The sequence below is a fragment of the Kwoniella dejecticola genome, chromosome 2 (genome assembly GCF_000512565.2).
Source record: "Kwoniella dejecticola CBS 10117 chromosome 2, complete sequence".
Lineage (NCBI taxonomy): Eukaryota > Fungi > Basidiomycota > Tremellomycetes > Tremellales > Cryptococcaceae > Kwoniella > Kwoniella dejecticola.
Window position 1 is genome coordinate 23,197 of NC_089302.1, and position 14,231 is coordinate 37,427.

At 48.5% G+C, this 14,231-nt stretch overlaps 5 protein-coding genes across 5 annotated transcripts; 3 read left to right on the forward strand and 2 right to left on the reverse strand.

Moving 5' to 3' along the window:
- Positions 1 to 664: 664 nt before the first annotated feature.
- I303_101466 (uncharacterized protein) lies at positions 665 to 2,724 on the forward strand (the record flags this gene model as incomplete). Its single annotated transcript, XM_065968349.1, has 9 exons — positions 665 to 911; positions 970 to 1,182; positions 1,249 to 1,375; positions 1,438 to 1,540; positions 1,599 to 1,864; positions 1,923 to 2,242; positions 2,301 to 2,461; positions 2,516 to 2,543; positions 2,597 to 2,724. The coding sequence occupies 9 exons, from the start codon at positions 665 to 667 to the stop codon at positions 2,722 to 2,724; spliced, it is 1,593 nt and encodes a 530-aa protein (XP_065824421.1).
- A 410-nt stretch (positions 2,725 to 3,134) lies between these two features.
- On the reverse strand, positions 3,135 to 5,018 carry I303_101467 (uncharacterized protein; the record flags this gene model as incomplete). The annotated part of the gene is made up of 4 exons (XM_018405741.1): positions 3,135 to 3,473; positions 3,535 to 4,524; positions 4,591 to 4,671; positions 4,746 to 5,018. The coding sequence occupies 4 exons, from the start codon at positions 5,016 to 5,018 to the stop codon at positions 3,135 to 3,137; spliced, it is 1,683 nt and encodes a 560-aa protein (XP_018266022.1).
- Positions 5,019 to 6,327: 1,309 nt separating this feature from the next.
- Positions 6,328 to 7,743, reverse strand: I303_101468 (uncharacterized protein; the record flags this gene model as incomplete). Its single annotated transcript, XM_065968350.1, has 6 exons — positions 6,328 to 6,486; positions 6,548 to 6,759; positions 6,822 to 6,885; positions 6,953 to 7,009; positions 7,059 to 7,573; positions 7,641 to 7,743. The coding sequence occupies 6 exons, from the start codon at positions 7,741 to 7,743 to the stop codon at positions 6,328 to 6,330; spliced, it is 1,110 nt and encodes a 369-aa protein (XP_065824422.1).
- A 663-nt stretch (positions 7,744 to 8,406) lies between these two features.
- Positions 8,407 to 9,953, forward strand: I303_101469 (uncharacterized protein; the record flags this gene model as incomplete). The annotated part of the gene is made up of 6 exons (XM_065968351.1): positions 8,407 to 8,472; positions 8,546 to 8,755; positions 8,849 to 9,018; positions 9,087 to 9,205; positions 9,302 to 9,610; positions 9,676 to 9,953. 6 exons carry the CDS (start codon positions 8,407 to 8,409, stop codon positions 9,951 to 9,953), a joined length of 1,152 nt encoding a protein of 383 aa, XP_065824423.1.
- A 380-nt stretch (positions 9,954 to 10,333) lies between these two features.
- Positions 10,334 to 14,214, forward strand: I303_101470 (uncharacterized protein; the record flags this gene model as incomplete). Its single annotated transcript, XM_018405738.2, has 13 exons — positions 10,334 to 10,427; positions 10,494 to 10,602; positions 10,713 to 11,370; positions 11,458 to 11,693; positions 11,783 to 12,061; positions 12,122 to 12,194; positions 12,267 to 12,328; positions 12,416 to 12,592; positions 12,675 to 13,029; positions 13,132 to 13,203; positions 13,290 to 14,006; positions 14,075 to 14,125; positions 14,188 to 14,214. The coding sequence occupies 13 exons, from the start codon at positions 10,334 to 10,336 to the stop codon at positions 14,212 to 14,214; spliced, it is 2,910 nt and encodes a 969-aa protein (XP_018266019.2).
- Between the last annotated feature and the right edge of the window lie 17 nt (positions 14,215 to 14,231).

Genomic DNA, 14,231 nt, shown 5'->3' on the forward strand with positions numbered 1-14,231 from the left:
TGTTCAACATCAGCTTGATGCTAAAGGGTTCAATCCGTCGACCCTTCTGTACGACATCTTTATCTACCTTTATCTCTCTTCTTATCTTTCGTTAGACACCATATTATATATACATCAAGCTCCTCTTATATCACTTATCTAACCGAACCAGCCTGCATCTCGTGGTTCACTATAATGCAATTCCGGTGATCCTATGCTTTATTCAGTTCCATGATGTAGGACTCGAAACATGTACTAGACGGCCTAGCAGATCCATCTATCTCTCTTGCCGAGTCCCAGTCAGGAACAATTGCCGTGATTGGTGGAAATAGCGATGTTCTATCTAATTTCCTTGAAGCAATCGCACTATCAGGGTCGCGAGTTGGTCTGAAAGACCGCCCCCGGACCAATCGCAAGTACGAACAGGTAACATAACGTCCTGTAACCGTTTGATCGGGTTCTCCTGGTGCTCGTTACCTTTCCGTCAGATGACCGACTATGGGAACGATTTTGCCGAAATCTGGCCTCACTTTAGGCGAGGTACAGTGTCAATTATAGTCTGTAGCGTCAACGTCCGTAACACTCTTAGACTGATAAAGCATTGGCTTCACCAAGTACCTTCATTGTCATTAACGACCAGACAAGCATTTGAGCCCCCGCACACACACTGAAGCAGTCCTGAAACATGTCACAGACTATCGAAGGTACCTCCAAGGGAGTGTCACCAGACAAGACTTCTCTACCGGAAGAGATGAAGGTGACGGAAATCCCTATTGGATCAGGACAGGACAATCATGGTGATATCAGACCATTAGACGAACATGCCTTCAACTTCTGGAGCGTGTTCAGTCTCGCTTTCTCGTGTATCAACAGTTGGGTAGCCTTGGTCGTCAGTCTCGCTACTATCTTGACGGCCGGAGGTCCAACAGCGGGTGAGTGTCGAGTCATATACAACAACAGTAGTGATACGAGGCTGATTCATGACCGCAGTCGTATACGGGTTTATCTACGCTACATCGTGCACAATGGCGAATGTCCTCAGTCATGGGGAGATGTTCGCAGTATTCCCTACTGCTGGTGGACAATACCATTGGGCGGCAATGCTCAGTCCTCCTGGTTCGAGAGCCGCCATCAGTTGGTTTACCGGCATGTCAAACGTTATAGGATTGTGGCTCGGGATAGCTGCGGCGGCCTTTCTCTGCAGTGAGTCGTTTTCGCATATTCGCTTCTCCCGACCATTCGGGGTGACTGATATATACTGTTTCTCAGCCAACATGGTCACATCCATTATCCTCGTCAATAACCCGGACTTCATCTTGACTCCAGGCAAGCAGTATGGGATCTTCATCGCCATGACCATGTTTGCCCCTTTATCTGCTCTAGGGGTCGGATCCAAGTGAATTCAAGCAGACAAATTGTTGCGATGCAATGACATCACTGACTGTCGTTTGCTGCCAGAGCAAATCGACGAATTGAAATGGGCTTGATGGTTCTGTCCATAATCGGATCCCTGGTCATCATCATCACTTTACTCGCCAAGGCTAGCCCTAGAGCTTCAGGAGTAAGTGAATCCGCTTGGTTTGGTCTCACGAAGGGCTGTGTGACTAACGGGCTCTTAGTCCTTCGTTTTCGCCAGTATCACCAACGAGACAGGCTGGAACTCGCCCGCCATTGCATGGCTCATCGGTCTACTACCTTCTTCGTATGCCTTCATCGGCTTCGACATCGTATACCACGTCTCTGAGGAATTGCCCAACGCGAAGAAAGAAGGTCCAAGAGCAGCCAACTGGACTATCCTTTTCAGCGGTATCTCTGCTTGGGTTATCATCGTATGCGTTCTCTTCGCCATAAGCGATGTCGATAGGGTCTTGGGCACCGCTTACGGGTAAGGATATCACTCGGCCTCTTGGCGATCTATTGCTGATTGACATAATTCCTTGCAGATTACCCTTCGCTCAGATCTGCATGGATGCTACCAACTCCAAAGCTGCTACAACTGCTTTCATCCTGATACTCCTTATCGTCTTCAGCAACGCAACAAGAGGAAACACCATCTCTGCGGGAAGAACGCTCATGGCTTTCGCAAGAGACGGGATGCTACCCTACGGCGGTGTCTTCATGACCGTGAAGCTCGGGGAACCCATCTACGGCATCATCTTATCTGTAATCGTTGCTCTTTTGGTGGGACTTGTGCAATTCGGCCCACAAGCTGCTTTCAATTCTCTCACGGGTGGATCGACCATTTTCTTCTTCATTTCGTACAGTATGTCTCGTTCGGCTCTCTCTAGTCTGCAAAGCTCGCTAAGGCTGTAATGTTGCAGCTATACCGTGCGCTTGCATGCTGTTTGGTGGTCGTAGACGATTGAACAAGTTATTCCCGGACAGACAACATAATCTCGGTAAATGGGGTATGGTATGTAACATGGTATCAATCTTCTTCGTTTTTCAATCTTTGGTGATCTACGTCTTTCCGGCAGCAAGGGTAAGTCACTTGTGAGACATCGCACTCTGTTTCTTCGGCTGACTACGATCATAGCCTGTAACGCCCGACAATATGAATTATGGTAAGCGCTTGTCGTACGAGAGCGCAAGATTTTTGGCTAATACAAGATGACAGTCATAGTTTATGCGGCGTTTTTCGGAGTGGTTCTGGTCGCTTTGTGGCATGGCTACGCTAAGAATCGGTATCATGGCCCTCGTGTTAGAATGCCCACGGATCAAGGGTCGCCCATATATGAAGAATGAAGGGGAAATGTGCGAATGCAACTGCTGTTAAGAACCATACTTATGATAGTTGTAGACCTTACTAAGAGTTGCGCCGGACGTTCGTCTCAAGGGCAAGCGGACATTGTCAGACCTACCTGCACGAACACGAGGCGAGGAAATAGTCATTGCATCGCGCAGTATGAGCCGAAGTAGTGCTTGATCGTCAAGTAAACCAACAGTCAGAATAAAAGCGCAGTCTTGTCGAAAGACTAGAGTAAGATCGTCTGTGTATGCTAAGTGAATGCATTGCTACCTCAAATAATCTTACACAATCAACATCCATTAACGAGTACACCCTTATGGTTCTCCATTCCGTACTATATAAACATTTTCCTCCAGGTAATTGAACCCGTTCAGCTATATAACTCAGTCCTATCCCCCAAATGCCCTTACAAGACGTACATGAACATGGGGTTCTCCCAATCGGTCATGTCATCGAAAGCGTTCTCGTTGAGCAAGTCTCGGTTGACACCGGCGTTGGCCATCATTTGTTCCAGTTCGAGCTTGTAAGCATCGGCTTCGGCAGTAGGCATGATAGAGATATCTTTGAGATTGGCGGGGAGACCCAAGGCGATTCGTCGGGCTTCTTGCTTCTTATTGAGGTATCTGAGGTAGAAACCCATGGAGACGACGAGGATGAACTCGACACACCAGCAACCGATGTCGACGTAGAGACCGGTGTGGTAGTAAGGCTGCTCCCTGGTAAGGTAGACTTGAGGACCGATGACCTAAAGGGAAAGGGTCAGCACACGCAATCGTGATCTGTAATCGAGGGAAAATCGAGCTCACGTTACCGATAGTAAGGGCACCAAACATGGTGGCGGTGGTGACCACTCGCTTGGTGGTACCGGCAGCGTTCAAGTTACACCAAGAGATCAGCAATGGTTGTATAGCGGAGAAAAGGTAGGCGACATAGTAGGAAGCCATGAGACCTCCGACCTTCTTGTGGTTGACCTGAGTAAGACTGACGGCTCCAGCGATGGGGAAAAGGACAATGACAGCGAGGACAGGCCATCTCATCTTGATTCTGTTGGTAATCCAGATCGAAAGCAACAGGGCAGTTATACCGATCGCACCAGTAGGAATTTGCATGAGAATAGTGGTGAAAGTGTCAAAGCCGAAACCTTTGGTGATAAGACCACCGAAGGCACCGATACCACCGGAGGGGCAAGCGGCACAGAACCACATACCGGCCCACATGTAGGTCTTGGGGTCTCTGTAGGTCTCCCAAACTTGACTCCACTTGAACTTGGAAGCTTTGGTACCGGTGTTGTTCTCCTTCAATCGGTCGATGGCAATGAGTCGGTCGTTACCGTGTCGCAAGAATTTGGCGGTGGTGGGTGAGTTAGGAAGTAACCACCAAACAAGGGGTACTAAAGCCAAGGAGAAGGCACCCATGAAAAGGAAGATACCTTGGTAAGGCTTGATGACATTGGAAGATTCGGTAGCTTTACCGATGGCGTAACTCAAAAGAGGACCGAAGATAGCGGCGAAAGAGTTGGCGATTTGGTAAGCGATGGTTCGGTACGATTGTTCTCTTCTGAGCCACCACATTTGGGTGATAAGAATGAAAGAGGGAAGAATGGTGGCCTCGAAGATACCAAGGAACAGTCGACAGATGAGCAATCCGGTGAAGTTCTTTCCAACACAGGTGACGATGGTGACGATTGACCAGGAGATCATGTTGAACATGACCCAGTATTTGACGGGGAAGACGATCAAGGCGTAAGACGACAAGGGTTGACAAATGAGTTGAGCAATGTATACGATACTCGAGAGCTGCACAACAGCATAAGCATTAGTTTTAACAGGTATGCATCAGACACTGCATGAAGCACGGCTTACCCAACTGTATTGAGTTCCGACTAAACCGGCTTCCTTCTGAAGACCGAAGACTGCAGAGTAGGATACGGAGGATTTATCGAGCTGAAGGTTTGTCGCGTGACAATGTTAGCGTGAGATCGCCACCCTGACGCACAGCTCGCACTTCGCTGACTCACCTGTTGAATGAAGTATACTAAACACATGGGAAGACAGACGAAAAGATCGATCTTTCGTAGGACCCGCTTAGAGTCCGCGGCAGTGTAGTCCACATGCCCACCAGCTTCTGCTAACAACCTGGCTGCGTCATCGAGTTGAGTGTTCGCACCGTGCTTCTTGGTACTGTGAAGCGCTTCGGGGTCGATGTGCTGGGGAGCGGTCTCGATGTGGTCGTGAGGAAGTACCTTCTCATCCTCAATATGAGTCGGGCTGTAGTGTTTCTCGGTAGCCATCTTGAGCGATCCTCTTATCTATTGAGGTGTCGAAGTAATTAATCTGCGGGGTAGGGGTGAAAACTATTTCGTCGAAAGGATGAGTGGGATTATATATCTCACATGCCATATTACGCGCTATGGGTATTCTGGGTCAGATACACAAACTTACCGCGCAATTACTCGCCCACCCTTTGATCGCACGGTCCGGTCGGACTTCCTTGTCGCCAAATAGGGATACGCGAATCTGCCAAGAGAGCCCCGTGATCCGGCGAGGGGTCTCCGGAGTACCGTTGAGCTATTTTTGCAAGCCCCACAGGATCGACGGGAAAATGAACATGCGAATGACCAGTGGAAGTTAGCGGGCCGCATGATGCGAAGGTGCAGATGCTTGTTAAAGTTCGAATAACTTCTGGCGAAATGACAGGAGGTCAGCGCACAGTGCTACGCACTACACGGACCAATGAAACACCGGTCAAGGGTAAATCGAGAGGCTTTAGCTTGCGCATTGACCCAAAACATAACGTCACAATGGTTTGTCGCAAGTCTTGGCTTCATGCGCAGGCTGAGCACGAATCACCAGAAGAAGGAAAAGAGTGGGAAGATCGCGATCCAGATTTAAGGGTTTGGAGGCTGATCGACTTAAGGCACAAAAGCAGACAGCAGCCATTCAGCTCATCTCTTTCACTCAGCTCATCCCCCGGTCTCTGCCCAAATGCAATTTACCGACAACACACAGAGACATGACGGGAGTAATTGCAAAAGACATCAACAATTCCTGTCGGCGCCGATTGACCGATGTCGTAAACGGTCCGGGGTCTGGAAATGCATCACTTTGGTGAGACATGATCCGACCACGGATCATCTTTATGGCACAAGTAGCAACTGCGACTGTCATGCTAGTTGATATACAGGTGCTCGCACAGACGATGATAGTGCGGACAAAGTGGTGCCGGTGATATGATGAGACAAGATTCTTTACACCTTTCCGGCAAGCAATGCGCCGACTATGTTGCGATGGGCACAAAGGATGAACAGATGGCACAAAGCACTTCCTGCTCAGAACTCCTGTGCGGGGCGAGGACATCTGATCGTCACCCCACATTTGCATAACGTGGCTCCTATGCACCCATTTTATGTCAATGTTACGGCTGCACCACAAATTGTCATCTGATATCAGATGATAGCAATGTATTTTTGGACAGAATCGAGATTCAAGCAGTAACAACTAATTATGTGTCGGACATCTGAACTCTACAACCCGAAGTACGACCGATATCGACCGCCATCACAGCGATTGCAGCGATACGATGCATACGAGATCTCCCATTCAAACGAGTCTGCCTTGTGAAAGCACTTGGTCTAGAGGCGTAGCTGTACGTAGCAAGTTGACCGCGAATTCGGGCCAGTCCCATCCTATCGCTTCGGCAGACATGGTAGTCAGGGCTGCCTGCTTATCCCTTCCTGGTCTTCCTGGTCCACCGGCATTCTGGCGCCGTAAATCAATATCTCACAGAACTCTTCGCAGCACCAAGAAGAGTTCGACTTACAGGTTTCGCATTCACGTCGAACAGTATGAAAGGTCCACCATCTACTTTTCGACGACAATCTATCCTAATGGGTGCTGTAGCTTCCCACAACTGCGCGACGCGGACGCATTGAGCTTGCGCCGTTGTGTAAGCTGGATCCGCGACGTGGTCTTCTTTCGTGAGCACTCGGGAATTGTCAGTGACAGGGACAGTCCCGTTCCAAGGCAGTACACCTATATTCGACGTCAGCGCAGGCATCGACAACGACGAGCAGCGATCGTCCACCTTCACTCACCGTCGATCTGATCATATCGGTAGACGACCGGTAAAGCCCAATGCGCCTTCTTTTCCCCTACGACCTGAGTCATCAAAGCGTCAGCCCTGTCATGGTGAGCTTGGAGATGGACCTCAGTGCACGCGACTTACTGTGTAGTTTCCTGGAGGCATGATAGTGATTGTAATCTCCTCCCCAGCGAGGTATTCCTGATCACTTTGTCAGCCGCGAGTCAACCTACGAAAGAGACAAACTCACCTCTATCAAAACCGCGTCTGACTCTTTCAGCAGTACCTCCAGAGCGCCCTTGATTTCATCTGGGGTCGCCACCTTCGTGACGCCGTGAGAACCCCTTCCCTTCACTGGTTTAGCCATGGCAGGTAAAGGGAACTGCGCGACTTTCTCCTCGTCCCCTTTCTTGTATAACATGCTTTTGGGGAAAGATTCCCTTAGACCGTCTTGCTGGGCTAACCATCTATTTGCCCATTCCTTATCATCGTATCTTTCCGCTGCCAGAGGGTTCGGCCCAATTAACCTGACTCCCTTTGATATTAGTTCGTCTTGGATTTGTACTATTGCATGTTGAGAATGTAACGTCGTGTTCGCCCATAGAACGTTTGCTCCTTTTTTCACTGCTTCAAGTATGCCCTCCACTGTGTCGGGAAAAGACCAGTCGAGGTCTTTGGTGGGATCAGGCTGGGATATAGGAGTGACGATCGTTTCCCCAACAGATTGTAATGCATATGCTATATCGGCACACCCATCCGCGTAACCTAAAGAAGTCAATATTCGAGTCAACCTAAGGTACGGTTGTAACCTGACAACCGCGTCATTGCTCACCTCCCGGTTTCATGGATTTCGATACACCATTAACAGTAGGTACAGGCGCTCGCTGATGCAGCAAGGCTGTTCGGAAGCCAGTCAGAGGTATGTAACTCTTCATTGCTTCATGAATATCACAAACAGTCAATTCCCCTTTTTCGAGCAGCACCTTGAGTTGCTATATATACCTTTTTCAAACGTCATCACCAGTGATGGGATTTGCCGGCTTTATCGGGTCTGGTGAAAATAGCAACACTCTGTAAAGTTGACTTATCTGGCCAACTTATCAGTCTCATCTTCAAGCATTTGTTCACCGAATATCTTCGATATCTGCGAAAATAGCAGAGAGTTGTCGCTGTATCTTGTTGGCATTCCTCACGAAGTCTGGCTCGGGCTTACTCGCGCGAAAAATCCGACCTTGAGCTGTACCAGCATCGACAGAGTACAGTTAAGATGACATCCTGCTACTTGCTCTGGGCGAATGTCCTGCATGATCGAATGTGACTTATACAGCATGGGTGACTAAGTGTCGTGCATGCTGTTATCAGCCGCAGATGCATGGAATACATCTACTAGTTATGACTCTCTCTCTCTCTCTTGTCATAAGGATCTCGGGTAATAGATGCTGCGTCATCATTCTACGGTCCGTTGCCGCGGATTACCTTTCCCTATCCTAATAGCCCATCTCATTCTCCCTTATAAAAATCTCACGGTCTGAAGTTCTCTCTTGTCAATATCACTCTTTTGGTTACCCTCAACACCTTGTGTATAAGTATTGTACAGAATGGCACCATATACGCTTCGATGGGGTATCATCGCTACCGGCAAGATCTCCGGCCAGTTCGCCAGGGTGAATGTCCACACGATTCCCCTCATAATGACTTTAAGCGATTTGAGCTGACTCGGAAAGTACAACCTCACAGGATCTGCTTGTGGATCCCAGCACTAGAGAGGTCTCAGATGTAGCTCATCAAATTACTGCTGTTGGCTCAAGATCGGTTGAGTCTGCTCAACGATTCATTGACGGACTGAAGAGTGCTGGAGAAGGAGAATCATTCGCTTGGGGAGCCAAGAATGGTGTATTGGACAATGTCAAGGCCCGTGGATCGTACGATGGAGTATACAATGATCCTGTGAGTAGGGACTGTGCGATTACCACATCGAAATCAAGAAGTGGAATGACGGAATCCGGTACATTCGCTGACTTTTGTTATATAATTGTTCAGAACGTCGATGCGATTTACGTTGGTACCCCTCACAACCTGCATTATCGAAACACCAAAGATGCTCTCCTCGCTGGCAAACACGTACTGTGCGAGAAGCCTTTCACGATTGATGTTGAGGAGCTGGAGGATCTAATTGCGACTGCCAAGGCGAAGAACGTCTTTTTGATGGAGTGAGTGGAGATTCTACGTCTCGTTTCGGCTGGGCTAGAAATCCATGACACTCACACGTTCCGTGCAGAGCCGTATGGACCAGATTCCACCCTATTGCATATGCAGTTGACGAGGTCATCAAGTCTGGCAAACTTGGAAAACCTAAGAGGTTCTCTGCTGACTTCTCGATGGAGTATGATTTGGATTGTAAGTAATCCCCTATGCACTGTGTACACGCACCCACAACATGCGGAATGACAGAATATTTGAATGCTGGATTGACGGCTGTTATCACACTCGTAGCCAAACCCGACTCCAATCGATTCGTCGACCCTGCTCTCGGTGGTGGAAGTCTTCTAGACATGGGTCCATACCCTTCCGTCTGGGCGATGCTCCTGTTACACAGAAATCCCCACAACACAGACAAATTCCCAAGCGTCGTTTCGTCTCATCAATCCATTTACAAGCGATCTGGCGTAGATCTCGACTCAAGGTGGATCGTAGAATGGGATGGTCTGTGTCGAGGTACATTAACCACGGACTTGTCTGCACCTGGATTGAAGGAGAACACAGCGGTTGTTCAATGTGAACAAGGTGACTTGGTAATCGAATGTGAGTTCCATGTCTTCTTGCATAGCTTATTCGACTTAGGTGAAGCTAAGACCCTGCATCACCAGATCCACCACAAAAGCCAGAGACTTTCCACATAATCCCTCGACCAGACCGATTCATTGGTTCGATCAAGGAGAAGACAACGCACCATCACCCCGTCCATGCTGGTAATCACGGTATGTCATACGAGGCCGACGAAGTTGCTCGATGCATCAGAGCTGGTAAGATCCAGAGTGATAGAATGCCATGGGACGAGAGCGTTGTGGTACAGAAATGGTTTGATTCTGTCAGGAAGAGCGGTGACAGTGCTACCAAGGGTATGAAGGGAAGCGCTGGTCAATAGGTGATTTTTGGTGTCCATGCGCAACGGGCAGCTATAATACATTTGAGACTGTACACATGTTCCTATGATATGCACATGTCTGACCCGATAGCTAGTGTACACGGGGCAAGCATGCAAGTTGAACAAGGATGCAGTCCTGGAACATGACAACATGACCCAATGAGGGATATTAAGCATACTTGTGAAGTCGGTTTCCCGGTCCGGATAGTCAAAAGAATGGTACAGTGGAAAACATCAACACCAAACCCCCGACATCGGAATCCTATCAACCAACTACATCGCATCCCATTCACCAATCATTCACCTGAATTGCAGATCACAACCATCACCATCACCGACATCGGATGCAAACAGAGCCAGAGCAGGGCCATGTCAACAGGATGTCACCTCCTACAAGCATAAGTGAAAATGCAGAAGCAGGTCCATCCAATGAGAGCAAGAAGAGATCAAAGCAACCTCAGCTCAGTTGTGCCGGTTAGTCTACCTCAATTGCACCTTGTCTCATATGTATGGGTCAACACTGATGAGCTGCTCATGTAGAGTGCAGAAGACTCAAGTTGAAATGCGATAGGGAGGTACCATGTTCCAATTGCGTCAGGAGGAAATGCTCAGAACTGTGTCCGGATGGTGTTAAGGAGACCCGTAAACAGTGAGTTCGTTGATGAAAAGCAAAGGCCCAATGGGAATTCCCGACGTTATGGTACTACCTGGGATCTCCTATGCTTGGATGCCGTTGTCTGACCATGACTATCTACATAGGGTGTTCGACATCAAGACTGCCGAAAGCTTACAAAAGCGTCTGTCCACCTTGGAATCATTGTTAGCGGATCACGGAGTGGACGTGCCCTCTACCTCTGAAATCGAGAATTACCCTTTCAACAGTAACAATAACAGCAATAAGCGGAGGAGAGAATCATCCACTAGCAGCTTTGATTATGGAAGTCATCGATCACCTTATCAGATCCACTCTCATCACCATCAGGCTTCTCCCGTTCATGACATGCGGCGACCATCAGCTTCACCTCGATATCGATCACCCTCAACATCCAATATCAGGCAACCCATTTCTTCGCACCGAGATTACCCCATACACCCCGCCCTTCATCAGACCGATGGACCAAATGGGAATCCGATGTCAAACGAACCGAATTACTGGATCAGACCGTCAACAGACTACAGTCCTGCTCATCCCCCACCTCCTATGCCTGCTCCGCATATGACTTCGAGCCCGCAGAAATCTGCGAAGATGATACCCATGAGTTCGTCAAGCATGCACAACACGAATAATATGCATGTGCCCACACCAACACCGATACCTCGATCGCCCGTAGGACATAGTCATGGGACTTTGGTGATCGGACAAGAGGGACGATCGAGATATCTAGGACCAACGGCGGGGACGGAATGGTTGAAGAATGTGAGTGAGCCTACGCACAGTTACGACCTCAAGTGATTTTGTGTGATCTCAAGCTTACCCATGTACGTATCATCATTCTGTTTGTAGCAAGAGATGGGGGATGGCAATTCATCTGGATCGAGGGATACCCCCGAACCCGAAGGTCAACCTGTCCCCGACATGTCCCCTGACAGAATCAAGCGAAACGTTCCCGAACACCTGCTGGCATTCCCGTTCCCACTGTCAAACGGACCGTCGACAATGGAATCGCTCCTCTCCCATCTACCGGCGAAGGACGACGCGGAAGTTTTGATGGATAGCTATTACAGGTATTTTGCCTGGAAGTGAGTGCTCTCCTTTTTGACGTAGGAAGATGCTACGAGCAAGGAGGAGAGTAGGCAACTAATTCCATATTCCTCTTACTATCTCTCAGTCATGATACAGCCCCCCGGAAATTCTTCGAACCAATCTTTGATCGCATATTCAAATCGATCGCGTCTAAAACGTATAGAGCAGTCCATCCCCAACAACTCGCCCTATTATTCGCTATACTGGCGATGGGAACTTTACAGAACCTAGAACTACCGCCCAATGACCCGACCGCGGACGAGTATCTTTCTCTAGCAAAGGGATGTCTGACGAAGGGGGATTTCTTGAATAATAATACCATTGCTGGCGTACAGACTTTGATCATTATGGCGCATTACCTTCTGTAAGTTAGGCTCTTACCGTCGATGCTGATGAGGATGACTCAATAACGCTTTGTCTACAGGGAGACTGAGAAGGGTAGAAATGGTGACTCGGCTTGGCCATTATGGGGTCTAGCAATGCGGATCATCGTAGCAGTAAGTGATGCAACATGCAATACATCGCGAGATATATGGAAGGCTGACGTTGAGGCTTTTCTCTTGATGCAGATGGGTTTGCATCGTGATGGTGCTAGGTGGAATCTGCCGGCTGATGTGGTTGAAGAGAGGAGGTGAGTCTTCTAAGCCAGGTGTCCCATATCTTTGACGGAAAATGAGCCTTCAAGCTTACGTATCTGCGCAATTTCTGGCTGTCTTAGACAAGTCTTCTGGGCAGCATATGCGATCGAGATCCTACAAGCGAATTGCTTCTCCCGTCCCACTTCTTTAGCTCTGCAATATATCGACACCGCCTTCCCTATAGGACCGTCGGATTATCCTGAGGGATCGAAATCGTACCAGACCAAGAGGTTCGAATTGATACAGCTTTCTGCCAAGTAAGTGCAGTGCCGACCTTCAGATCTCTCTCATGGTTTCTTCGGTATGTTCAGCTGACTCTCATCACCGCCTTGTGAACAGAATTCTGGATACGGGAATGTCAGTCCATTTCGAATCATACGAAAGCATCCTCTCGCTCTACACCCAATTATGCACCTTCGAACGTACTCTCCCGTTCGACCTGCGATGTCGTACGGCGATGTTGTCCCTCCCAAGCGAATACCCAGATACGAATTACGCCAAAGAACAATCGCCCGATGTGACACGTCGAAATCTCAAAAAGACCTTTCAGCAGTTCACGCTTGCCTTGAATATATCCGAGCATGTCTTGTTCTTGCATAGACCGTATTTCGTTATGGCTATGCATGATCAGCCTGTAGATCCTACGAGGAGTGTATATGGGAGATCGTACTTGGCGGTAATCGAGCGATGTAGTGTGAGTCTCGGTCCAGCAGCCTTGATATGTATTATACTTTTAGGATGGAAGTTGATGTGAGGCTTCAATCTACTCATACATACCAATTGATCAAATCAACAGGTCATCATTCAGATTGTTTCGACTTTATACGACATCCATTCAGCGGTATCCTCAAGACAATGGTTTCTATGGGTGCGTCTTCCTTTCCTATCGCGCTTCGATACCTCCGTGATAGGCATTGTGGTGTATATATAGCTAAGACGCTTTATCTCTGTCAGTATCACATCTTCACAGCGGCCGTATGTCTAGGAACGATGGTCCTTCGAAACCCCACTTCCGTCTTATCGCAATTCGCACTCACCTCAATCGACCAAGCCATATCGGTCTATTCCCTGTTGATCAAGCAGAACAATACCACATCGATGGTGCAGAACCACGACTGGTTGATCAGATTACGCTCGAGGGTATTCAACAAGATCATCACGGTCTCGCAGAGCCAATCCCAAAGTCAAAGTCAAAATCAGAGTCAGGTCGGAGAACACGATGAGAGGGACAGGGAAATTGAAGGAGATACTGGTAATGGTAATGGTGATAGCGGCTCTACGAGGATGCCACGATCGCATAGAGATTCGATGAATAGTACGCAAACGAATGGAGGGGAAGAGGAGGATTTGGATATTGTCGGTTGGAAGACACGCCTAATCGAATCAGCTTCCAACGGTACGCAGATAGCTATCAATATTCCTTCCTCTTCCTCTGCAACCGCGAGCGGACAACCTTTACACCAACCCCAGCACCAAATGATCAATCCCGTCATCAATGGTGGACCAAACTTCGCCCCGACGGTGAACACCTCAAATCAGGATATGAGTAATACTGGTGTAGCCCCAGCTGTGCAACAAGTACTGCAGCAGCATCTGGTTGGAACGGATGGAATACCGAATGTAGGAGGCAATGGAGGCGAATTCGGGATGGATAACGCGACTGATCTTCTAGTGAGCATTGCTCCTGCTTCGGCTCTAGGTGACCATGAGGTGAAACTGATATCTGGGCTGAATTGTAGTTGCATCAATTCTGGGATCCGATGATGTTGAATGACTCTAACGAACTTGCTGTAAGTTGACGCAGTGCTCGCTTAGGAAACCCGCTTCTCACAGGCTGACAACTTTGTTGCAGTCCGCCAACTGGTGGAGCTGGATGTGATCCAATCCTGCTGTATC